We start from the raw sequence: 22,248 nt of genomic DNA, 5'->3' as shown, positions 1-22,248 counted from the left end.
CTCTTGCTGATCCATGTGTTTTTTTACTTGCCCCATAAAACTCACTGCCAATTCCCGTGTGCTACAAGTTTACTGTACACCCTAAATGCTGAACATCATCGACTTGGCTCTCAATGACCCTTCTATCTCGAAGTGGATCAAATGGGTGGTAGCCCTTCTCCTCCTCAAGGCTCCCAGAGCCCCAGTGTGGGCGGCATTCCTCTCCTTGAACCGCTTGTACAGAGATATTACTCTGTCTCAAGCTGGTGGTAACGCATTGAGTGCTGCAACCTTGCTCGCTGCCACTTTTGACAACGATTACTCGCCCAATGACTACTTTACCGTGTTTGCGGCGCTGGCGTTTGCTCCCAAAATCCCCAAGTTGGCATTTCCCATCATCTTTGGTACATTGTTGTCTCAGTTCCTTCTGCCGGGCAGCTTGGTTCCTCCCTCCATCAACAAGTACTTCATGGAGCCACTTTGGTTAAACTTCACCATGTCGCCGTATGTGCAGCGTATAGACCTCAATGGTCTTGCTCAAACTTACGTCAAAATTAACGTGGCGCTTGCTGCCGTCACCTCGGTGTTTGACTTCAAGAAAATCAAACAGCACATCGACTCCGGCTTCGGTGCCACTCAAGCTGGCTTGTTTGTGTTCCATCGCAGTAATTCATTGACGAACTTGATCGTCTTCCCCAACCTCTTTGCGTTTTTCCTCTTGGGATCGCTGAAAAACTTTGCCCACTACTTCCCCAACCGTAAGTGGTACATTGGGGCCGTCGGGGCGCTTTCGGCTTGGCTCACGCTCAAGATTGCCGACTGGGGTGTGTTAAACCCCCTCGGTTACAACGGTCCCGAGAGAGATGTTCGCAAGTACCTGCCTCAATTGATGGAACGCATCAACCTGTACTTGCTTCGTTTGATGATTGTCACCAAGTGGAGACAATGGAAGTCGGGCCACCCTGTCGTTGATCAACTCCGCATCAACCGCGGCGAGCTGGTGGTATTGCTGGCGCTTGTGTGGTATTTGTTCAACGCTTATGATGACGCCAAGGGTCGCTTGGATGACCGGGCCCAAAAGATCCGCGCCAACGACATGTTCAAGTTGGTAGGTAAGTTGAAAAACTAAATGTATTCCGTACAATAATAGTATATACCCGTGATCAGATTACTTAGTGTAACCGCCCGCACCAGGGACGTTTTCCTTGCCCTTTAATTTGGTCAAGACTTCCTTAAACCGTGTCTTATCACGGCCCTCGCTAGGAACTTCGCCGACTTCTTTGATCAACTCATCGACACGGTCCCAAAGCGTTCCCCGGCTAAGGAATGTGGCGCCCTTTTCAGTAAACTTGGTTTGTTCGTCGACAACTTCCTTGGCGTGCTTTTCCTTCTTTTCGTTGTAGTTAGAGTAAAAGTCGTCAATCGTTTGTTCGGCCTTCTTTCTAATGTCTTCCTTCTTCTTGGCGTTGGCTTTTTCCCGTTCCTCAATCTCGAGGTCTCTCCGTTGACGCCACTCTTTGATCGGCTCGGAATCGTCCAAGTTGAGCAGCTTAACACCGTTGATCGACTGGGTGACCTCCTCGGAGTCTCTAGTCACCGGAGGTACCTGTTGCAGTTCGGCGACGTCGTCGTCCGCTTCGTCGTTCACCTCGGGGAACTTTGACTCGAACTCAGTGATGGCCTCGTCATGTTCGGTCAGGAATTCATCGCCCATCAATTCCTTCTCTCTGGCCAAAAAATCACCCTGGATTTCTTCGCCATCAACATCGATCTCGGGAAATTTATCCATGGTTGATTATGTGGATATTGTAGTTGAACGCTATGATCGGTGAGTTGGCGTTGGCGACTTATGCGCAGGACCGCGAAAATGCAACAAGCAACCGATCTCAGGACTCTCAGTGCAGTGCAAATTTCAAGAGTGCGATGAAGACTATATTTGATCTATGACTTATTAACAGAATAGATACTTCTGAACTCTTTATGCTAAATTATCATCATCGTCGTCGTCGGCATCATCGCCGCCAGTTATTTTCCCAAACAGACTGAAGTGAAGAGGACGGTGATTTTCGTCGTAAAATCCTCGGGGATCATCAACTGCAAATCTATATTCCATGTCAGTATTCCACAACGAACCCATGAAATAATAGTTCCATAGACGATCCTCAGGGACTAAAAAGGCGCCCAGTAATTGATCAGTCATCATGATTTCGGCGCCGACACTAAACAGAGCTCCAAGAGATCCTTCAGGTGTCTCCAGTACGGTATCCTCATTAGTCTGACCCCAGGCAAGGCCCGCTTCAGTTACATGGTGACCACTAATCGTTATCGACCCGGGAGTAAATGAGACTGTCATCGACAAAAATCTCGATGACCCCAACTCCATCTTGGCAATTGTCAGAACCTGCAACGCTGACATGATTTCGGATTCCAGTGACAGAGATTGGATCCAGCCAATGAGCTCGAGGTCCTTTAACTCCTTAGGTAATGGCGCAAGAGATTTAGGCGTTTTAACTCCCCCGGCACCACCAAGTTGAGGGACTAATGCGATGAACTTGATCTCCTTGATCTCGTTCTCACCAGAAGGCAGCTTCCCGTACAAATAGCCCATGACTGGAATTCTTAAATCACAACACAACACAAACCGAGTCAAAAGAGATTGAGGTAACACAAACATAACTCCGTCATTGTCTTCCAGGCGAACTTGTAAAGTCTTCGCCCGCAAGTGGAGAGAATTAGCTGCGAGCATCCGTTGACGCCATTCATTTTTCAGAGCAAACGCTTGCTGCTCATAGCCAGTGGTCGTCACCGTGATGATTTCCTCCCCATGAACGTTGGTGGTGGTGGTTTTGACTGCAGCTAGTTGTGGATTCTTTTCTTCAGTGTTGGAATCTTCAATTTGGGCCATGGCCTCTCTAGAAGTATCAGGGGCACGAATCTCCTCTCCCAAAATGAGCAGCCTGATCTCCAGGGCCGTAAGTGTATTGGTCAGGATGCCATACTTGGTGGCAAAGTCCGCCAAAATGATATCTCGGAGCAGCGCTTCAACGTCCATCCATTCACTAGCCGAGTACATCGGCCAGATGTGGTGTTGAAGTACATCGACACCATCAGGATAAACTGTTCTCTGCGCTTTCTCGGAATTCAACAAAAACGCTCGCAAAATAAGCACTAAACGATTGAAAGCTGTCAATGGCAGAACCTCCTGTAGCCAGTCATCATATAGGTTGAGCAACACCAACTCAGGTTTTTCCAGATCCTCGACAATTGCAGCTAATTTGGGTACTTTTAATGCCGCCAGGAAGGGGAGTTTGAGCTCAGAATTTCTCAATCCCAAATTGGGAAAGTCGAGTGTTTGGGCTTCAAGAGCATCCATGACACCTTTACGAGTGAGCACAAGCTGTTCAGGTTGTTCTTCCTTGGGCAATGCCCGCATAAGTGCCACCACTTCTTCTGCCAGCTTCCACTTAGCCAATTGACCTCTTCTCTTTTGACCCGCAAATACCAGCTTGTGGATCACTTTGAGGAAAAGCTTACCCAGTGTTGGCACCATCATGAAAAGAGCACCATTGATCGGTCTCGTCGCCATGTTTCCTTCCTCCGTCTTATGTAAAGTCACCCGATAAACATTGGCATCATCAATAACAAGTTTACGCTTGCCGCTGAAAAGTTCCTGGTAATTCCCCGCCAGTAACTGTGCCTCTTGCGGTTGCAGCTGGTACAAAGAAAGACCCTTCCGGACACGTTCACGGTAAACGGCTAATGCCGGGTTCAGTTTAGTGATTTCCCTCAAAGCATTTTGCATCAATACTTTGAACCCTGGAGGCCAGTTACCGAATGCATCATAGCAATTGTAAGCTAGATCGATTGCCACAACCACCCCAAACGGCAGAGGGTATTTACTAATGTTATCAGTGGTATAGTCGAGATACTTCGCTCTGGCGTACCGCAGCACATCATGAGAATCATAATCACCAAAACGAATTTGAACGTCAACCCACCATTTGGTTGCAGTGGTGGTGGCATTGGTATCGTCATCCAACAAAAGAGATGGCAGCGTAACTGGCCAAGGGAACGCCAGAGTGACTTTGACATCAGCCTCACCCAGAGTCATCTTATACGACTTACGAGGGTGGATTGGTTGTTTTTCAACAGTATCTATCCCCAAATTATCCACCTCTTTATCGAAAACTTGACACAAGTCTTGTACTACCAGCTCGTGAATCTTCTGCCACAAATGGCCTCGGAACAATTGCACCAAGGAGATTTTGAGAGTGGGGATTTTCCCATGCAAGAAGATCCCAGTCAAGTCAAGTTGGACAAGGAACCCAACGTACACGTTGGCTCTGTTGATTGTTGGCAGCCACCAAAGCGTAAATCTCCGATTAGGAATTTGCGATAACCCCAGACGTTGGGCATTAGTCAACTTCTTGAACTTCAACAGCTCTTCAAACCCAGTCTGCTTCTCCCAAAATAAGCCTTCCCACAGAGCAAACCCAGTGGCCTTGAATAAGGTATGCTCCAAAATGGTTTCGATACCACCAAGGGCTTGGATCATATCTGTTCGATAAGTATTAAAGTTCCACAATTTACCATCGTGGGAAGCCAGCGTCCACCAGAATGGAGTGATCCGTCCAAGCCAGTATTGCTTACACAATCTTCTCACTCTGTGTCCCTTATCGTAGGCTAAAGTGTGACGATCTTTTTGAAAAAGCGTCAGAATACGAGGGATGCCTCGGTCCCACAGCAGTTCCATGTCCTCAAATGTCAACTTTCGTCCCTGTTCCAGAGCCTCTTGCCGCTTAATGCTGTATTCAGCCCACACTCTCTGCGAGTCGCCGAATTCATCTTCCCAAGTGGTGACGTAACGGAAGACGTTGGGAATGACGGGGTTCTCGCCACCACTATTATTGAGACCAGCTCGGAAATGAGTAATTTGTCCCAGCTCAGCTTGCTTCAGCCACAGTAAATCCAGAATCGGGATAAGGACGTGCAGTGCCAGCAACATGCCGAGCCCACCAAGTTCTTTAGGTGAGTAAAACACACACGGCGGGAATCGCGTTGGCATTTTCAGATTGAGCCCCATTTTCACCCGATTTTGAATACGAGTTTCACACTTGACAAGAGCGTCTAACAAAGCAGGCGTGGCAATGATAGCTTCGCGATAATACGTTACAAGACCAATCAAGGCCGTGTTCCATTTCTGCGCCACTTTAGTGAATGTGGTCAGCGCACTCAGCATCAAAATTTGACGAATTCTCAGAACAAATCGATCAATGTCCTCAGGCGACACTTGAAGATACGCCACTGCAGTACGCTGACGAGTAGTGGTGTCGACAAGATCCCAAGCACCTTCGCGAGGCTCACTAGATACGAAATACATATCCCTAGTGCGACATTTGGGGAGTACTCGTACCTCAAATCCCATCATGCCAAACACCACATTGGGATTGTCAATCAGATACACCAGGCACATAGAATCTTCCCAGCGAGTCAGAGCTACCAGCAGCGGGATACGCTGGGATAATTCCCATTGTACAGCTCTTCCTAACGTCACATCGTGTCTCATGAGTCGCATTCGTGCGTCCTGTGGCCAGCAACGCTTGTTCGGGTATCCCTTGACCAAGTCAGTACTAGGGTCAGGATGTGCGGTCAAGTAGTCATTAATAAGCTCCTCCAGTTGGTCATGATCGAATCTAGTGAAAAAATAAGCCGTGTCCATCCACCGCATGTACATGCGAATGGGGTGAGGGCCTCGACCCACCATGTCTGGGTCAGCGAGCTCAGAAGCCCGCTTGACCCCAAGAAATAAAAGGTCAGCAATGAGTCCGTAATACTGGTAGATGAACAGGGAATATTGAAGACCCTTGAGCACCCCCACTTGGTTAACGTGCAGCATATCTTTGAACAGAACAACCACATTGTTTTTGGCGGTCATATAATCGGCAATGTTTCCATCGACTACCAATTTGAGTAGACGGTTAAGTACGGTCAAGTCGACATTCTCCATCAAATTCCCAAGCTTTTGCAGCACCATAACCGCCAGTTGTCCCCTCAGAGTATCCCATACTTGGCCCCGATCAACATTGGTCATTTGTTGACACCATCTGTACAATGTAAATTGAGGTATTTCATTGTCGCAAGGTTTGACCCAATGAGGGAACAAGTTACGCGTCAGAGCCTCGTACCACAAGTATTGATCAAGATAAGCGTCAGTAATCTTCTCCAAGGGGTCGATAGTGAACGTTGGCACTAGATGCGTATAGTAGTCCATCATCTCAAGTCCCACTTCTTTGAAAATCCGTTGAGTAAGAAGGAATCGCTTGATACGAGCCAATGTATCGTGGGGATTGTCATATGCTTGTTCGATTAAAGCGAGCTCTTCACGTTGCGATGAATTAAGACGGGCATCGCCGCCGTAACTTTCCCGTAATTGTTCAAGGGCCAACACGAGAATCTTGGTGTCGTGCTTGTACAGTAATGGCGGGAACGGGATAGGATTGAACTTGCGGGCTTCGAGCCACTGTACCATCGTGTCGAATACCACGACTGCTTCGTCGGGACTGATTTGAGGCCCACCTTGACGATGATTAACTTGTCGCTGCTGTTCTTGCTTCACATAAAGACGAGTAAGACGACCTAAATTCTTCTTCGCCACTGTCTTTTCCACGGTGACCCCGCGTCGCAAACGGTCCCGATTATAGTGGGTTAATTCAATCCACCCATTAGCTTTGGCTTCAATGTATCGCCGAATCAACTTCTCGATCGGTTTGGGCAATCCTGGTACTTTCCACTGGATGTTGGCTTTCCAGCACCGCCATGCTTCCAGCAAATGTCCCAAAATTGTTCTCAGTTTCAGCGCCTTGAGCTCGGCTGGCACCATGTCCAAGATGTCATGAAGAACCTGAGCCCGCAATTCCAAGTCGTAGTACAGATCCACCCGCTGCTTGGTGATATTCTTGACAACGTCATTGGCACGTCTACCCTCAAATTGCCTGTTGATCATGTTGCCGAGCCAGCGCTCTAACAATGGCACGATACCCCGCAAGAAGAATACCCAAACGCGCCACGCCGGTTGCCAAAACCCACATCCGGGACCTTTACCGATCTGACGATTGAATCGATCATATATGACGTGCTTCAAATCCTTGCATTGTCGAATTTGATGCATCACCTTATACTTATACCGATAGATACCCGTCAATTGACCCAAATGGTTAAAAGCATAGTTCAATCCGTCGGCTAATTGATAAGCATCTGCGTGTCCCAAGCGATACTCGACATGAGCGTCAACTACCATCTTCACCATTCGCAAAAGCTCCCGCACTAAGTGGAACAGGTGACCAAACCGCAGCTTCTTCCGTTCCTTAGTGGTGAGTGTTTTGGTAGGTTTGAGGTTAAAATTGTAATCCAAATGAAGGAATGTGAGACCCTTACGATGTATGAGCAACTGTAACATGTTGTGACCTTGTTGTACCACCTGAAGACCAGCTTCGAGCCAGTCGATCTCGGTCTGCTGGAAGTATCGAGTCTGCTTGAGCCGTGAAATAATGGATTTGTGAGATAAAGGGCTTTTGGTGGTTCTTTTATGTTCATTGATCACCACATTCTTCAAGAGTTTCTGGTATGAAATGCGAACCTTGACGGGAGCTCGGGGCAGAGGGCGACGACGAGCGTACCAATGCTTGACAAGAGGAACATCTTCCGCACGTTTGGTAGCTCCCAGACGAAGATTAAATGGATAGGGCGCCTGGTAGAGGCCAAGTGCTTCTGATGTACCTTTGGGAGTGAGTTCCGAATGCTCAAGTGGGGGGATGGCTTTAACCACATTATCATCGTCTTTAGTCTCGTTGAAGTGGGTGTTCTCGTGTATCAAGTTCATCAGAGCGTCAAAGCCAAAGGCGTTGGGGCCGTGGTCCGTAACGGCCCCACCAAGATCAAGATTGGAATGATAACGACCAGGGGTTACCAGCTTGACAAAGTCATTATGCAAAGAAGGGTATGCCACTTGATACTCGGTACGGCGCGGCTGGCGCCAGATGACGCGGTCCAAGGAATTGAACTCAGTGTAATCTTCGAGCTCGGGATTATTGGTATGCTCTCGATAAAGCGGCTCGAACTTAGGACCCCCCGGAATGGCCACGTTCAATGCTTTGGCAGTAGCAAATGCCAGTTTGTCGAACAAGTAAGGGTGTGGCACTTTATCTCCGGGATCAATAAGACTTTGCGCGGCTTGATAAAGCTCGGCCATAGTATCCAAGTCTAGTTTCCATTTGCGATACAGGGGCCCATTAACATAGTCTCGGTCATCAACGAGTGGCCGTTTCTCATACATCCACTCTGAGAGAGGAATGTTATCACCATTAGGTTGGACATCTTCGTCGCGAATAGCTTCAAAGGGGGTGATACCTTCGAGATTTTCGAGCCAGTCTACCACCGGCTCCTCATCATCGAGGGGTGGGAATTTCATCCGCAGAAAGAATTTACGGTCGGCCTTTTCCCTCTGCATAAGCAGCCACAGCTTCGCCCATTGAGCCGAGTACACTGCGGGGATCACTCGAGGGATCTCATCGACAAATGTGATTGCCCCGGCAACATGGTAGACCACTCTCACCTCGCGTGACGGCTCCCAGGGCTGGGGCATATTCTCGACCAATTTGAGGAGAGCGTGAGGGAGATACTTGAGAGCCCCAAGGTGAGCCCGTTTGTCTCTGGCAACTTTCTTCAGACTCAAATCCTTGTGGTCAAGCATGATCCGGCGCAAGTGCTCTCGGGGCATAATGGGTTTCCTCGGGATGACTGCCCCCAGGTTCTTCGTTCGCTTTGTGGTCACCGCTCGGTATCTCACCTTTTGTGATTCAAGCCATTGGCGTTTTCGCTTGAGAAGCTCCTGGTCTTTAGGTACGGATCCCGGAGGTGGAGGCGGTCCGTTAGTGCCATTCCGAGGTGGCGGAGGCCGGTTGCTGGGAGGAGGAGGGGGAGGACCTCTGGCTCCAGGGGGAAGTTTGGGGGCCATTGGCGGGGCACCAGGAGGCGGCGGACCTCGCTGAGTGGTGGGCCGCTTCAGAGGCGGCGCTCCCGGAGGCGCTGCCGGTCGCTTGTGTCCACCTTTCCCCGGAGGTGGTGGAGGAGGCATTTCTAGATGGATGCGATGATACAAGGTAATGAGAAGACTACCAGCCGCACCCACTACCTACGAAAAATGGCTCCCGCAGATGTAATCCAGAGACCACTGCGACACAAATCCACAGACAGGAATCGGACAAGAATGCAAGGGGGTAGTTTAGATTGGGGCAACCTTGCTTTGAGCGGTGTCTAGAGATGTGTGCTTGCTATGTTTGTACCAAAGACTCACGGCATGGAGCGTGTCGCGCCGGACTTACTAACCGTCTGCTAAGGCGTAGGGGCTATGAGCCGGCCTTATTATGGGTGGTATCACCCGCTAGGCTTATTTCGTCACATGTCACTGTTATAGGTGCTATTCTGGTTCGTCCCATCACTTGCTCTTTTCCCACCGGTCACCTCCCTCGGCCTCCCGCAACTAATCTCTCGCTTGCGACACCGTGGTGCGGATCGGATCAGATAGCCGTTGAGTTACGCAATTCGCTCGTGCGGGACTAAGCGATACTGATGTGGTTTTTTGGGGGTGCCAACGACACCGTGGCGACCGCCGTACACACGGCAGCTTCGTCGATGATCGAGTTCGCCAACGCCACCGTCGTGCCTCCCGTGAACGCCTCTACCGACGGCGATCTTTCCGGGTTCCACTTGCTCAAGCTGTTGGCTCTGGCGGTCAACGACCAACTGAACTACATGAACCGGTTGGGTTTCCAGTGGTCCCGAGTGCTGGGAGTATCGCGCTACTGCTGTCTGATCTACGGTGTCACCTGCTTGCTCATGGCTCTCATTCTCAACCGTACCTACGTCATGGCGCTGACAAATAACACCGTCAATCAAGCAGCAGCATTACAACAACGTCGGGCCCGCGAACACGCCGACGACGATGTTCCTCCCGATGTGCTTCGCCAGGCTCCCGCTTTTGCCTGGTTTCAGGGGCGCACTCTTGTCGAATGGGGCTCTCGCCTTGTGGCAATCACTACCCTTTTGGTCAATACGTACCATGTTCTTGTGGCTCTCAACTTGTTTGGCCACACTAATCGTGACCGGCCCTATTGGTGGCTTCCTGATCGCTATTTTGCTTACGATAGTGACAAGTTCGCTAATGTGTCTCTGATGCGGACGCCTGAGGACCAAGTGATGGTGGGACCCACCACCGACATGTACTTCTCGGTGTTTTTGTCGTTTTGCTTGTCGCTGTTTGTGGAAACTATGCTTCTGGTGCTTGCTGACAAAAAACCTTACACCGAACTGGGTATCACCATCTTTGAGCATCTGTTTGCCTTCCAGGAGTTCAGCTCAAATGGAGCATTGATATTTGGCGGTTCTTCCGGCACACACTATCGTCGTCCAACTGAGGAAGTGTTGGTACTGGCATTGTTCTCTTTGGTGAACCACTTGAACATTCACCTTGGCGGCTTGATTAATGGTAACAAGTACCGCTTGATTCCTCTGTCAATTGCCGGGCTCTCGTTCCTTGCCTATTTCCTCCGTAAGCTTTTGTTGGGGCAGATATTACGGTTCCCCTTCATCCTAATGGTGACGTTCCTACCACAAATCATCATTATATCACTCGTGACCGTTTGTGCAATGATCTTTGCGCTCGCGGTGTTGGCGAATGGTGGTAAAATTGACAACTTGAATTATGCACTGTTTCTTCTCGTCAAGGACGAAAATGGCGAAAGCCCAGCTTTCGACATTCATTGGCATGATGACTTTTACACCGCTCTTTTGAATTTGGGGATGTTGGCCATTTCTCTGGCCGGTAAACTGAGTTATATTACCGAATTACTGTTGGTGAATATGGATGACGCTACGTGGCTCGACCGTACGGTGTGGCAAAATCTTCAAATGTTTGCCAATCGATCGCTGGTACTTGCTGATGACCCGAAATTAATCTCAAAGTCTCGTGGATATGCCAATCTTGTGGCCGCGCCTACAAAGCGCATGATCATGGCCGGGACTTCAAGTGAAGGGGGCAATTCTCATGACGAAAGTGAAGACATAGCTGGCGTGCGCAGACAAAGCATTCAGGGTCGGCGTTTTTACCTTGTGGGGCAAATCATAAGTCTGTTTTTTGACCTCGTTTCAAGTCTTGCCAAGCAGCGAGTTTCACGGAAGAAGCATGTACCCAAATTTCTTGAACTGGCTTTAAAATCCCCTGACGAACCTCAAAGAATATTAGTCAACACTGACGATCTTACTGTTGAGGATATCGAGGAACGGTACCACCTGCTTGTATTTGGTGATCAATTGGCTGACATCGATACCTCGCCTGATTATCATGATGAAGATGATGATGAAGACTACTCGGAGTCGGATCATGAAGAAGATATTAATGGGGTATTCTCCGAAGTAGTATACCCGGACTCGTTCGAGGAATTCTCTACGCCGGTGATGCTGTCTCATATGCAGCATGGCCGCATTACTCGTTCAGCATTTCAATCTATGACCTCGCTGGCTCGCTCGGTGGGTTCTCCTAACGACGAAACTGAACGCTTCATACTGTTGCTCCTCGAACAACGCCTGCAACCCAAACCTCAAGACCACACCTCACTGCGCCTTGATTGTGTCATTTGCCAAGTAAATCCACGAGAAATAATCACTTGGCCCTGTAAATGCTTTGCCATTTGCGAAGGGTGTCGGCTTGCTTTAGTGAGTAAGGGCATGGAGGGTTGTGTTTGCTGCCGGCGTGAAGTGGGAGGCGTGAGCAAAGTGTTTATACCATGATGATAATGACGAAACTACATAGTTTGATACAATGAATGCATTTTTTTTTATCTTGGAATCTCAGTCACGTTAAGATCTATCATTTGGCCCCATAACCTCAAGACAATTGATCTCTCTACGTAGAGAGAAGGAACTATGAATTAATTCCAATTTCCACGATCCCGTCTTCGAATAATACATATTGATAATCTACTGTGATTTCTTAGCGAGTATGGGATCATCATAAATTTTGTTGGTGTATCAACCCCATCAGTTAGTTTAACGATGAGCATCGCGACACCTCCACACCATGAAGTTAGATACTTCCCATATGCGGTATCTCACCGCGGACGATTGGAAGGTTCTCCAGGGAGTCGAAGTTGGTTCTCGAAGCCATGAACTTGTTCCCACTACTATGATACATCAGTACGGTGGTCTCCGTGCTCCCCTGGGTACCAACCGAGCCATCGGTGATTTGGCCAAATTAAAGCTCATCAACCGATTACGGAATGCTAAATACGATGGCTTTCGACTTACCTACAATGGATACGACTACCTTGCTCTCAAGCTGTTTCTCAATCGTAATCTGATTTATTCAGTGGGTACAACTATTGGTGTGGGGAAAGAGCTGGATATTTACTCCGTTTCCGATGAAAAGGGTAAGCAAATGGTGTTAAAGATCCATCGTTTGGGTCGTACTTCTTTCAAAACCGTTAAAAATAATCGTGACTACCTCCGCAATAATCAATATCTGCTGCTGTGGATGTTTTTGAGTCGGCTAGCCGCTGAGAAGGAATACCAGTTTATGACAATCTTATACACCAACGGGTTCAACGTCCCCAAACCACATGATCAACTGAGACACATGGTGGTGATGGAATGGATCGACGGAATGTGTATGAAGCATATGAAGACCCACCCCAACCCGAAGAAATTGTATCTGGAGCTCATGAAGTTTATTGTCAAGCTTGCTAATTACGGTTTGATTCATTGTGACTTCAATGAGTTTAACATCATAGTGCTTAACAAGCCTGAACCGGGCAAGCCTGAATTCATCGTCATCGACTTCCCTCAATGTGTGTCTATCGACCATCCTGATGCCAGAGCATACTTCGATCGAGACGTTGAGGGCGTCCGCAAGTTCTTCGAAAAGAAGTTCCGCTACGTCCCTGAACATGATCCTACCATGTTGGATACTGACGGTTATGGTGAAGGTTACAAATACGCTTACCCCAACTTTGCTCGTGACGTCAACAGAGTTGCCAAGTTGGATGAAGAAGTGAAAGCTCTGGGATATCAGAAGAAGTTAACGGGTAAACGTGAAGACCGTGATGTTGAAAAGGCTTTCGCTGCCATGAGACTCCGTGGCGATGAAGATTTGTCTGATTTCAGCGAAGCCGATGACGACGACGAAGAGGAAGAGGAATCCGATGATGAAGACACTGAGGAAGAATGGGAAGAGGAAGAAAAAGACTTGAACGAGGAGAACCAAAAGATTGTTGAAGCTTTGACGCAAGGGAAACAGCTCAAAATGGATAAATTGGGGAACTACATTCTAGAAGAATAGGTTCTCCGCCTAAGTATCAGTAATTATAATCAACTAAACGGCGAATTCAGATGCCTCGGTATTAAACAATCACGAAACCGTTTCGTTTTTCTTTTACTAATTCATAGTTTCACAAAATGAGACGATTGCCAAACTGTGGCTCGGTATCATCGGAGGTTGTTTTATTTTTCTCCCTTCATCCGAACCCCTTGCCCCACCCCCACTACAGCCACAGTTCTTCGGTTACACAGGAATCTCGAGCGGTGTTTCCAGCTACATTCTCTGGTTTGTGCGAGAACAAGTCATGTTCATGTTTCGCTTAAATAGATCCAGCTACATACTTACAAGTTAGCCTTGTCACCCACCAACTTCAAAGCGGCGTTGGAGATAACCTTAGTACCTCTCTCAATAACGTGGGCTTCGAAAAGGACGAGGTCGCCTTGCTTCCAGGCAGTGACTCTCAAGGTTTCGCCAGGGTACACAATACCGGTGAATCTAGCCTTGATTTCGTCAAACCCACCGTACTTGTCCAACAACAACTTGACCGAAACACCCAAGGTGCACAAACCGTGCAAAATAGGCTTCTCGAACTTGGCGTTCTTAGCGTTCTTGGGGTCGACGTGCAAGGGGTTACGGTCACCAGTCAAACGGTACAAAACGGCTTGTTCTTCGGTCAACTTTTGTTCGGCAACAAATTGGGGTTCTTCCTTGGGGGCGGCGAAAGGTTGCTTGGCAAATTCGCGACGTTCACCGTACTTCTTAGTTTCACCTTCACAGTTTCTGATGAAGTAGGTGGCTTCGTTTTCAAACAACAAGTTACCAGATTCATCTTCAGACTTGATCAGGTGAACAATGATGGTGTTAGTCTTCTTTTGAGTCACTTCAATGGGGTGGAACTTGGTCTTGACGGTCGCTTCCGTGGGAACAGGGAACTTGTGGACCTTAAGGTAGTGTTCACCGTGCAACAAGTTGTGCAATTGGTAGTTCTTCAAGTAACGAGCAAACGATTCCCAAGCCTCGTCGGAGTTGAAGGTGGGAATAGTACCGAAAGTGGGCACGACTTGGAAGTCAGGGTCATTCTCGTAAGTGTACTTGAGTTCGTCGACCTTGGCGCCAACGGAGATGTTGTAAAGGATGGTTTCCTTGTCAGTGTATTCGTAAACAGGTTCTCTGGGGTTCGACATGTTAGTTTTGATTAACGGGAGTGCGGAGACAAGGGGTTTAAATATCACTTCTGACGGAAATTTATCGGAACGCCATAGTGTGGGGTTGACATGAAAATGTGATTTTTCCATGGATAAAACTACAAACTTTCCATGAACAGTTCGGGTTAGATACTTGTGGAGGTGTATGATGAGGTTATGGTCAGTCAAACCTAAAATTAATATCGAATTCCATCAAATTTGGTTACCGACAGGGTGGTTAGCCACGGATAGCTTGCCCCTCATAGTTTTCATTCCTGTACATACTGGTGCGTCCTATGCTTAATTTGGGGTTTGCACATGGATAAAAAGTACGGTGATTAGTATGAAAGCCGTTATAGGGAGGAACACCCGGCAGTGGATTGCTATAAGTGAAATCAATAGTGGTATATTAAATCACACTTGTGTAAGTTCGTGGTGACCAGAAGAGTGATGACGTAACAACCGACACTAATGGTGATTCGCACCCACACTATCGGCTTCATCAGCCGACGTGGAGCCATGTGACAGAAAATGATGTTCCTGAAGTCGTATCAAAAAGAACGTGATATCTATGCAGCCGCGACGTTCCTTTTCAAGACTTTGACATTGACAAAGTTAGTTCAATCTCGCAATACGACGACAATATTACCGGTCTCGAGTTCCACGCACCGAAGGACATCTCGGCTACCACTTAATTGGTTTACATCACACGCGCACCGTTGATTTCTCCTTATCTGAGCGGTGTGATGTACCGGTTTGAAGCCCTAGCGATATGGTAAAGACCGGCATCGGGATTTGAAGAACGTTTAAATCAGGACATATCACTGATATCACGATTTCCATGGCATGCTCACTCAACGATGACGTGCTCTATCGAGTCCTCGATTATCTTTCTCAAGAAGACGTCCATACCTGTTTGGCAGTGCCCCGACTCCAACCTTTGGCTCAGGAATTAATCAACCATAAAGCCGTGATCAATTTATACTACCGTCCAAACTACCGGGAACTTACCCAAGGTTGCCGAGAACATTCTATGGAATTCCCGCCCGTGTACAACCAAGAGTGGTCGTTCAGTCTTCCGTTCTCTTCGCGAGACACTTTGGAACAATATGGCCTCGACTTGAGCATATTCCATCGTATCAACCTTTTTTTTGTGATTGGGGAATTCTTTGACGACTCATACGTCGAAGGATTGAAGTTTTTGAGCACTATGCTGAATAAGAATGTCCTGCTACATATACATTGGCGCTGTCAGTTTGACTATAATTGCGTGGAACGGATCACCAACATTGTCAAAGACAATCGAGTGAGAATATACATGTTCGCCAAGTGTTGTCATGGTGGAGATTACAGTATTGGCAATTATGGTACTGAAATCACTTTGTGTTGTCGTCGAACCTCCATTATTCCCCCTGTGAGAATTCTTGTCAACTCAGAGACTACAAAACTCGGTATTAGGGCTCACTACGAATACAGTGAACCTTTCTTGAGTCTTGAGCCATCTATGGAAACATCGATGCTTACTGACCTTGCATTAGATAGTGCCACCATCGACATCTCCATGGTTGCCCAAAATTTTCCGGCTCTCGAAAAGCTCAAACTAGAGAGAAGCACAGCAAAGGACCTTCTGATATTCAATCAATTTCGATGTTTGCGTCATCTTGAGATATTCAATGCTACCATCAACGAGATGACACCTGTCTCATTGAACATTCCTCTCAAGAGTTTCCATTTCCAGCAAATCAAAGGAATTTCTAGCATTGAGTATCTAAATTTCCCGCATTGCACTCAAACTATCGATGTTAGCCGCAACAGTCTTGAGAAGTTCAGTTGTACAAACTATGGACCGTTGCTTACTCTTGATTTATCGTACAATTGTCTCACCACAATCGAGCTCTGTGACCAATTTGTCGACACAATTGATCTTCTGTATAATCAAAGGGTGCTCAGTGATATTGTTCGCTTTGGCAACATTGACCTTGCACGTCGGCTTTTCACTAGTTGTCGGAGGTTAATCATGCGAGGGTGTCACATCACTGACCGTCTTATAATCCGACTTGGAGAACTAATGGCGGACGAAGATTTGCAATACACTGTGGAAGAATGGATCCTCAGTATAAACAAGATCATTCTGATGAAGTCTTTTGAAGCCCCATTCTACCACCAATTGCCTCTTCAAAGTTTAGGATTGGCATTCAATAACTTCACCAAAGTGGCCTCGATTTCGCACCCATCGCTCGGTGTGGTGGATTTTACGGGCAACAAAGATCTCATACTGGTTACTCTGTCTGATTCGGTGTTATTCACAATCAATAATACCCCACTTGCTCAGCAAATATAGAGTGGTGTCGGTCATTATGAAATTATGCCCTGTATATAGACTAAGAACATGTGGGTGTCAATTTAGGTTACGGATCCGTATCCAATTTAGTCATACCCGGCATCCCGGACGTGATCAACCATGCTCGAGATGTAGATTGTCCGAAAGACATTGTTTTGACGGTATCAAATTAGCGCATGAACTAATTTCACTCACCGCTTATGAACTACACAAAAACGCGATCGAAATCTACCATTATACCGCTCGTACAACCATTTGTGAATCATAGCAATATACATTCTACGAATCGCAAACTTGTCGGTATCGAAGCTGTTCTAGCACTCCGGAAACTGTGTTTACTCAGCTCCCCTGATTCTAATGTTTAGATATTCCCGATTCGGGAGTACAACGACATGCATGCATGTTTTGAAAACTGACGAAAATGGCCGCGATCAAAACTATCGACATGCTTCTTAAGACGTCGCAAGACTCTGCGGCCCCATTTTGTTTATTTCCATCTACCGAAGTGTTACACCATGGAGTACAACCATTGGGACATTGAGGCCCCCTTCGAGTTGGAGGACATGCTCAACCAAACGCTTACAGGGCTTCAAGACCTCGACGTCCCTCTGGGCTTCGAGCCCGAATCCGCTTATCATAATCCGTCGACGGGCACTCGCAAGATCCTGGGTACCGCCATCTTTGGTGTGACGGCTCCAAGTGATGTTGCCGACTTATATTGCGAGGAAGCGGCCAAGCTGGGGGTGCCGGTCGCCCTGCAACAAATGCTTCCCGGTGATGAGATTCTTAATTTCGAATTGGACGACGATAAACAGTTTTTCTCGTCTCCATTAAAAAAGGAAGATTGGGACGCTGACTATACCGATTTCTCTAAACACAACAAATACCCGCCGCTGCTGCCGATACCCACACGAGCGTTCCAGCTGCTGCCAATTAAAAAAGATACGCTGTTCACCACAAACTTCCTGGTGAAGTACTTGCAAGAATTGCACAATCGCGAACTGCCAGTGTACGTTGATGATATTGAACCTTTGCTTGATAAGAAGTACGTACCCATTCCTGTACAAGAGCCCACTCCCATCAATTTGCAGTTCCTGGATAATGCATTTCTTCCTCCGCCAGCGGAGTCCCACCTGGTTCATCTGCTGCCTCAATGGCTGTCTCCTGAACCTACCAGCCCTCTGCCACAACGGCTGGTGTACCTGAGCAACTTGACGCTGTCACCGGTCCATCCCGTGCTAAAAAATTCGACTCAATTCTGCAATCCTCAATACTTCGACCCCCACGGTTCTCCAGAACACGATGTGGCGTTTTCAACTCCCCAAAAACCCCCTCCTCCCGTTTTCATGGCTCAACTTGAGTCCTTACCTTTACCACGTCATTCTCAGGAGTCTTTTGGCCTGTCTCCCATCAAGAATCAACTGCCAGTGCGCTCACCTGCTAGACCTCAACCGTTGCAGGCTGAGGTCGTTGACGCCGACGCCACCATCACCCAGCTCACCCCTTTGAAACAAAACCCCTTCCCTAATACCCCCGTCAAAGGTTCGCTGGTACAACTAGAGTGGTCGCCGATTATTCTGCCGAATCCTAAAGGCAACGAAAATGTTCGCAAGCACATCCAACAACTGACGCCCAAACGCATCAAGAAGACACTGTTACTTCCTCCTGGTGAGCTTGATCGATATTGGGAAGGCCCCGACGAGAACAAAACTTACACCTGCACTTATCGAGAGTGTGGTAAAAAGTTTACTCGTCGCTATAATGTGCGGTCACACATCCAGACTCATTTATGTGACCGCCCGTTTGCCTGTACCTACTGCACCAAGAAATTTGTTCGTCAACACGATCTCAATCGTCACGTCAAGGGGCATTTAGAGGCAAGACACTGTAAGTGTCCCTGTGGCAAAGAATTCGCTCGACTTGATGCTTTGAAGAAGCATCGCGAACGTAATATTTGTGCTGGGGGTTTAGCTCCTCAGCCGGCGGCAATTTCAAAACCACTGGTTCGAGTCAAACATAAGGTCTTGGACGAAGCGATGTCGGAAAAGGTGATTGATAATATTATGGGACGTGACCAACCGGTTGGTCATGATGGATCTAATTAGAACAATTGAATCAAGGCTTTATGAGTAAGCTTTTACGTATACGACCACAATCTGTTTTAGGCAGATAAATGAATGATATTCTATGAATTATATACGTCAAATAGTGTCTGGGGTCTGCCTTGAGATCTCTATTTGCCGCGCTTGATGCATCGTGCTAATAAGTAACACCGACGGTTTCATTGGTCGCTTTCTGCGGTCTGACTGGAAGATTCAGCTAAGCTTGCTAATTCGGAAGCATAGTTTTTTAAGGCATCGTCTTTTATTCGCCATGTTGGCTTCCGTTCGGCAACCACAGTGACTGTGCTTTTGAGTAGGGGCTTTTTGACACATTGATTCAAGTGATGCCATGCCAAGTCCACAAGCGTAGAAACATTCCAGTTCTTCTCCTGTTCCTGTTCAATAAATTTTATGAGCTTCGCGACAATCACTCGGTCCTCAATCACCTTCTTCTTCGCAATCAATTGGTTTGGAGCTGCTATCAGTCCTGAAACCTGAGTGGGAGGTTTGGCTGTTGCCGTGTCAGCCTGGGTAGGGCTAGCTTCCTGTGCCATTAAAGCGCCGGCAAACGGATCAATTTTGTCGGCCATCTCAACGAGAGTATTAATCTTATAGTCCCTAAAAAATGCAGGATCATCATCACGCCATTTGGTAATCACTACAAGAGATCGAGCAAGCATGGGCTGATGAGAATCTTGCTCAATGAAATCGTCTTCATCGTCGTCCAATTCGTCCACATCCTCTTCATCCAGCTCTTTATTGACATCTTCCGCGTCGCCTTCGCCATCAAGCTCTGAGTCATAATCGTAATCAATTCCTTCAATTTTGGTCGTTGGATCTTCAACCGGTGGAGTCTTTTGATGAAGTTGAGAACACCACGTACCAAAGTAAGGAGTTCCGGGGTTTTCGTAAAAGCTAATAAATTTGAAGGGTCCAAGTCGTTTCAAAAGATCATCAAATCTATCCAGTGACCGTTCCAACTCAGCTTCGGCAGGGGCAAGAAAACTTGAGGGTGCCAGCAACCCAAACGTTCCATTTGTGCTCCAACATTCTGTTATCAGATCTTCTGAATTGGAACCACGAAGCATCTCATCTAATCGAGAAATTCCAGATTCCAGGGGTGCTTGAAATGGTGCCAATGTCGTGTTGTCTCTCAAGTTGAACTTGCCAAAAAACTTACGATACTCCAGCTCCAGTTCTTGAGTCTCCGGCGCCAGCGACGGGGACGGCTTCTTCATGGTGAAAAATGAGGAAATTTTCTTTTGCAGCCGGTCCTTCTCCTCTGACTTTCGCTTTTTTTCTTCTTCTAGCTGACGCTTCTTCTCTTTTGCTTGACGCTTTTTCTCCTCAGCTTGACGTTTGCGCTCTTCAGCTTGACATTTCTTCTCTTCTTCCAATATCTTCTTCCTTTCAGCTGCTTGTCGTTTTTTCTCTTCTAGTGCTTGGCGCTTCAATTCACGCTCTCGTTCTTGAGCTTGTCTCTTAGCCAAGCGTTCTTCTTCGAGTCGTCGTTTCTTCTCTTTTCGTTCCTCTTCCTCCAAGCGCTTGCGCTCTTCGCGTTCCTCAATGAGTCGTTTACGTTGTTCTTCCTTCATCCGTCTTTCCTCTTCCTTCTTCTGCTTGGCAGCTTCCCGCTGGATACGATTTTCTTCAGCTCGTTGCTTGGCGAGCTCCTTTTTTGTAGGCTTCTTCTCAACCTCCGACTCCGTTGGAGGGGTGTCAACGTTAGCATCGTCATCGGGTGATTCTGACTTCGCGAAAGCCTCTTCATCAGTATGATCGTGTGATGAATCCAGTTCTGATTTTGATCTTTTGGTTGGAGAATCACTCTCCACGTCGTTCTGACGTTTACCCATGATTCAGAAAATCGTTACAGACGCGTCTTACCGGAGTTCGCACTCGTGTAGAGAACAAAACTCGAACAGTAGGGAACCTTGCTTATCGCCTTGTCTGAATATTTTGAAATGATTAGTTTTAAAGGGATCCTGTTACTAAGGAAGGACATCCTACATTAACTTGTGGTTGACATTACTTCACATTTACAACTGCAAAAAGTCGAGACAATCAGAGTATACAATCGATTTGTTTTAAAAAGCATTCAAAAATTCGTTGAGCATAAGACATACCTCCTCCACCACAATACTTAGCAGTACATTCATCTGTTTATTCATTTGTTTGGTGAAGTTTCGGATTTCAACAGGATTGAGTGTGCCCCACTCCGCGTTAATCCAACTTTTGCAATCAGCTCAAATTTTTGAAAAATGATGTGGAGCGTTCGATCCACCCCCGACCTGATAATTCATTTAAAAACCAAGTAATTCATATGACAGGACCTTGTTTGTTATCATGAATCAATCTTTACATCAATCGATGACTGCCCTCAGTAATCAAAATGTCCACACTCTCTAGATGCGCAAGCGCGGTTCTTATGAATGGTGTTGAAATAAGAGTATCAATGATGAAAACTTCTGGCGAAGTCATGCTTTAAGGATACCAAGTTAATTAATTGCACGCAGTGATTGATTGTTCTGGTTTTTATGTAGCAAACAATGAGATAGCCACGAAGCGATAATCGCTTACTTAACAAATTGACAATTCACGGCGATTGACAGCAAATCACCAATGTAATAAACCTGATTAGATAAGTCCGAAACGTGGGGCAAATTGTTAGTAAAGTGGTACATACAACTACACTAAGCTAAATCCCAAATTAGGAATTAACGTTGAGTGAGCATGGCTTAATTTAAATCGTAGATATTTATGTAAACGAGGTTGGTCACGAGACGCTACTGGCTTAGCCGTCAAAGTGAAGCGATTACGGGGGAAACCTCTCGGCACCACCTGAATTTATTGTGGGGTCTAACGCGGGTTATGAGCGCATAATAGGTCACGTTCGGAGTGGCAAAGTAAGATATATTGGGTCAGAGCGTGGAAGGCAGATTTACACTAGGGAAAGAGTGTCACCAACCAGTTTGACATGTAAAACTCCGGGCAAGATATATTGCGAAATTTTGGGGCAGCATTAGCTAAATCCCGCGGCTACTTTTCGGCCACCATGAATGGTTTACCCCACACTTGTATATAAGCATCAAGCGACTGCATACAGACACACCGTCCAAGCATGAGGGCCTCCTTAGCTTGTTGTCGGAAGCTGGCGAGGTTCCCCTCCGTTCCCCTCCGAAACCCCTCCATTCGCTTTTAGTTACTTTCTCTCTTCCTTATCCACTGCAAATGCCATGTGTATCCAGTCAACGTCGTTTAAAATGACACTGG

The 22,248-nt window shown here is 47.1% G+C and overlaps 9 protein-coding genes across 9 annotated transcripts; 5 read left to right on the top strand and 4 right to left on the bottom strand. All coding sequences in view use genetic code 12, as the record gives it.

Annotated features, from left to right (window-relative positions):
• Nucleotides 1–85: 85 nt before the first annotated feature.
• On the top strand, nucleotides 86–1,108 carry DIURU_003475 (uncharacterized protein; the record flags this gene model as incomplete). Its single annotated transcript, XM_034156241.1, has 1 exon — nucleotides 86–1,108. One exon carries the CDS (start codon nucleotides 86–88, stop codon nucleotides 1,106–1,108), a length of 1,023 nt encoding a protein of 340 aa, XP_034011728.1.
• A 39-nt stretch (nucleotides 1,109–1,147) lies between these two features.
• Nucleotides 1,148–1,768, bottom strand: CLC1 (Clc1p; the record flags this gene model as incomplete). Its single annotated transcript, XM_034156240.1, has 1 exon — nucleotides 1,148–1,768. One exon carries the CDS (start codon nucleotides 1,766–1,768, stop codon nucleotides 1,148–1,150), a length of 621 nt encoding a protein of 206 aa, XP_034011727.1.
• A 189-nt stretch (nucleotides 1,769–1,957) lies between these two features.
• Nucleotides 1,958–9,112, bottom strand: PRP8 (U4/U6-U5 snRNP complex subunit; the record flags this gene model as incomplete). Its single annotated transcript, XM_034156239.1, has 1 exon — nucleotides 1,958–9,112. One exon carries the CDS (start codon nucleotides 9,110–9,112, stop codon nucleotides 1,958–1,960), a length of 7,155 nt encoding a protein of 2,384 aa, XP_034011726.1.
• Nucleotides 9,113–9,606: 494 nt separating this feature from the next.
• DIURU_003472 (putative ubiquitin-protein ligase) lies at nucleotides 9,607–11,823 on the top strand (the record flags this gene model as incomplete). The annotated part of the gene is made up of 1 exon (XM_034156238.1): nucleotides 9,607–11,823. The coding sequence occupies one exon, from the start codon at nucleotides 9,607–9,609 to the stop codon at nucleotides 11,821–11,823; it is 2,217 nt and encodes a 738-aa protein (XP_034011725.1).
• Nucleotides 11,824–12,112: 289 nt separating this feature from the next.
• Nucleotides 12,113–13,369, top strand: RIO2 (protein kinase; the record flags this gene model as incomplete). The annotated part of the gene is made up of 1 exon (XM_034156237.1): nucleotides 12,113–13,369. One exon carries the CDS (start codon nucleotides 12,113–12,115, stop codon nucleotides 13,367–13,369), a length of 1,257 nt encoding a protein of 418 aa, XP_034011724.1.
• Nucleotides 13,370–13,689: 320 nt separating this feature from the next.
• On the bottom strand, nucleotides 13,690–14,532 carry DIURU_003470 (MaoC family dehydratase; the record flags this gene model as incomplete). Its single annotated transcript, XM_034156236.1, has 1 exon — nucleotides 13,690–14,532. One exon carries the CDS (start codon nucleotides 14,530–14,532, stop codon nucleotides 13,690–13,692), a length of 843 nt encoding a protein of 280 aa, XP_034011723.1.
• An 841-nt stretch (nucleotides 14,533–15,373) lies between these two features.
• DIURU_003469 (uncharacterized protein) lies at nucleotides 15,374–16,873 on the top strand (the record flags this gene model as incomplete). The annotated part of the gene is made up of 1 exon (XM_034156234.1): nucleotides 15,374–16,873. One exon carries the CDS (start codon nucleotides 15,374–15,376, stop codon nucleotides 16,871–16,873), a length of 1,500 nt encoding a protein of 499 aa, XP_034011722.1.
• Nucleotides 16,874–17,388: 515 nt separating this feature from the next.
• DIURU_003468 (C2H2-type zinc finger protein) lies at nucleotides 17,389–18,978 on the top strand (the record flags this gene model as incomplete). Its single annotated transcript, XM_034156233.1, has 1 exon — nucleotides 17,389–18,978. One exon carries the CDS (start codon nucleotides 17,389–17,391, stop codon nucleotides 18,976–18,978), a length of 1,590 nt encoding a protein of 529 aa, XP_034011721.1.
• A 176-nt stretch (nucleotides 18,979–19,154) lies between these two features.
• Nucleotides 19,155–20,831, bottom strand: DIURU_003467 (uncharacterized protein; the record flags this gene model as incomplete). Its single annotated transcript, XM_034156232.1, has 1 exon — nucleotides 19,155–20,831. One exon carries the CDS (start codon nucleotides 20,829–20,831, stop codon nucleotides 19,155–19,157), a length of 1,677 nt encoding a protein of 558 aa, XP_034011720.1.
• Nucleotides 20,832–22,248: the final 1,417 nt, after the last annotated feature.

The sequence above is a fragment of the Diutina rugosa genome (assembly GCF_008704595.1).
Source record: "Diutina rugosa strain CBS 613 chromosome Unknown scaffold1_size794362, whole genome shotgun sequence".
Taxonomy (NCBI): Eukaryota; Fungi; Ascomycota; class Pichiomycetes; order Serinales; family Debaryomycetaceae; genus Diutina; species Diutina rugosa.
The sequence above is the reverse complement of the archived record's forward strand: the minus strand, read 5'-3'. Positions and strand labels throughout refer to the sequence as shown.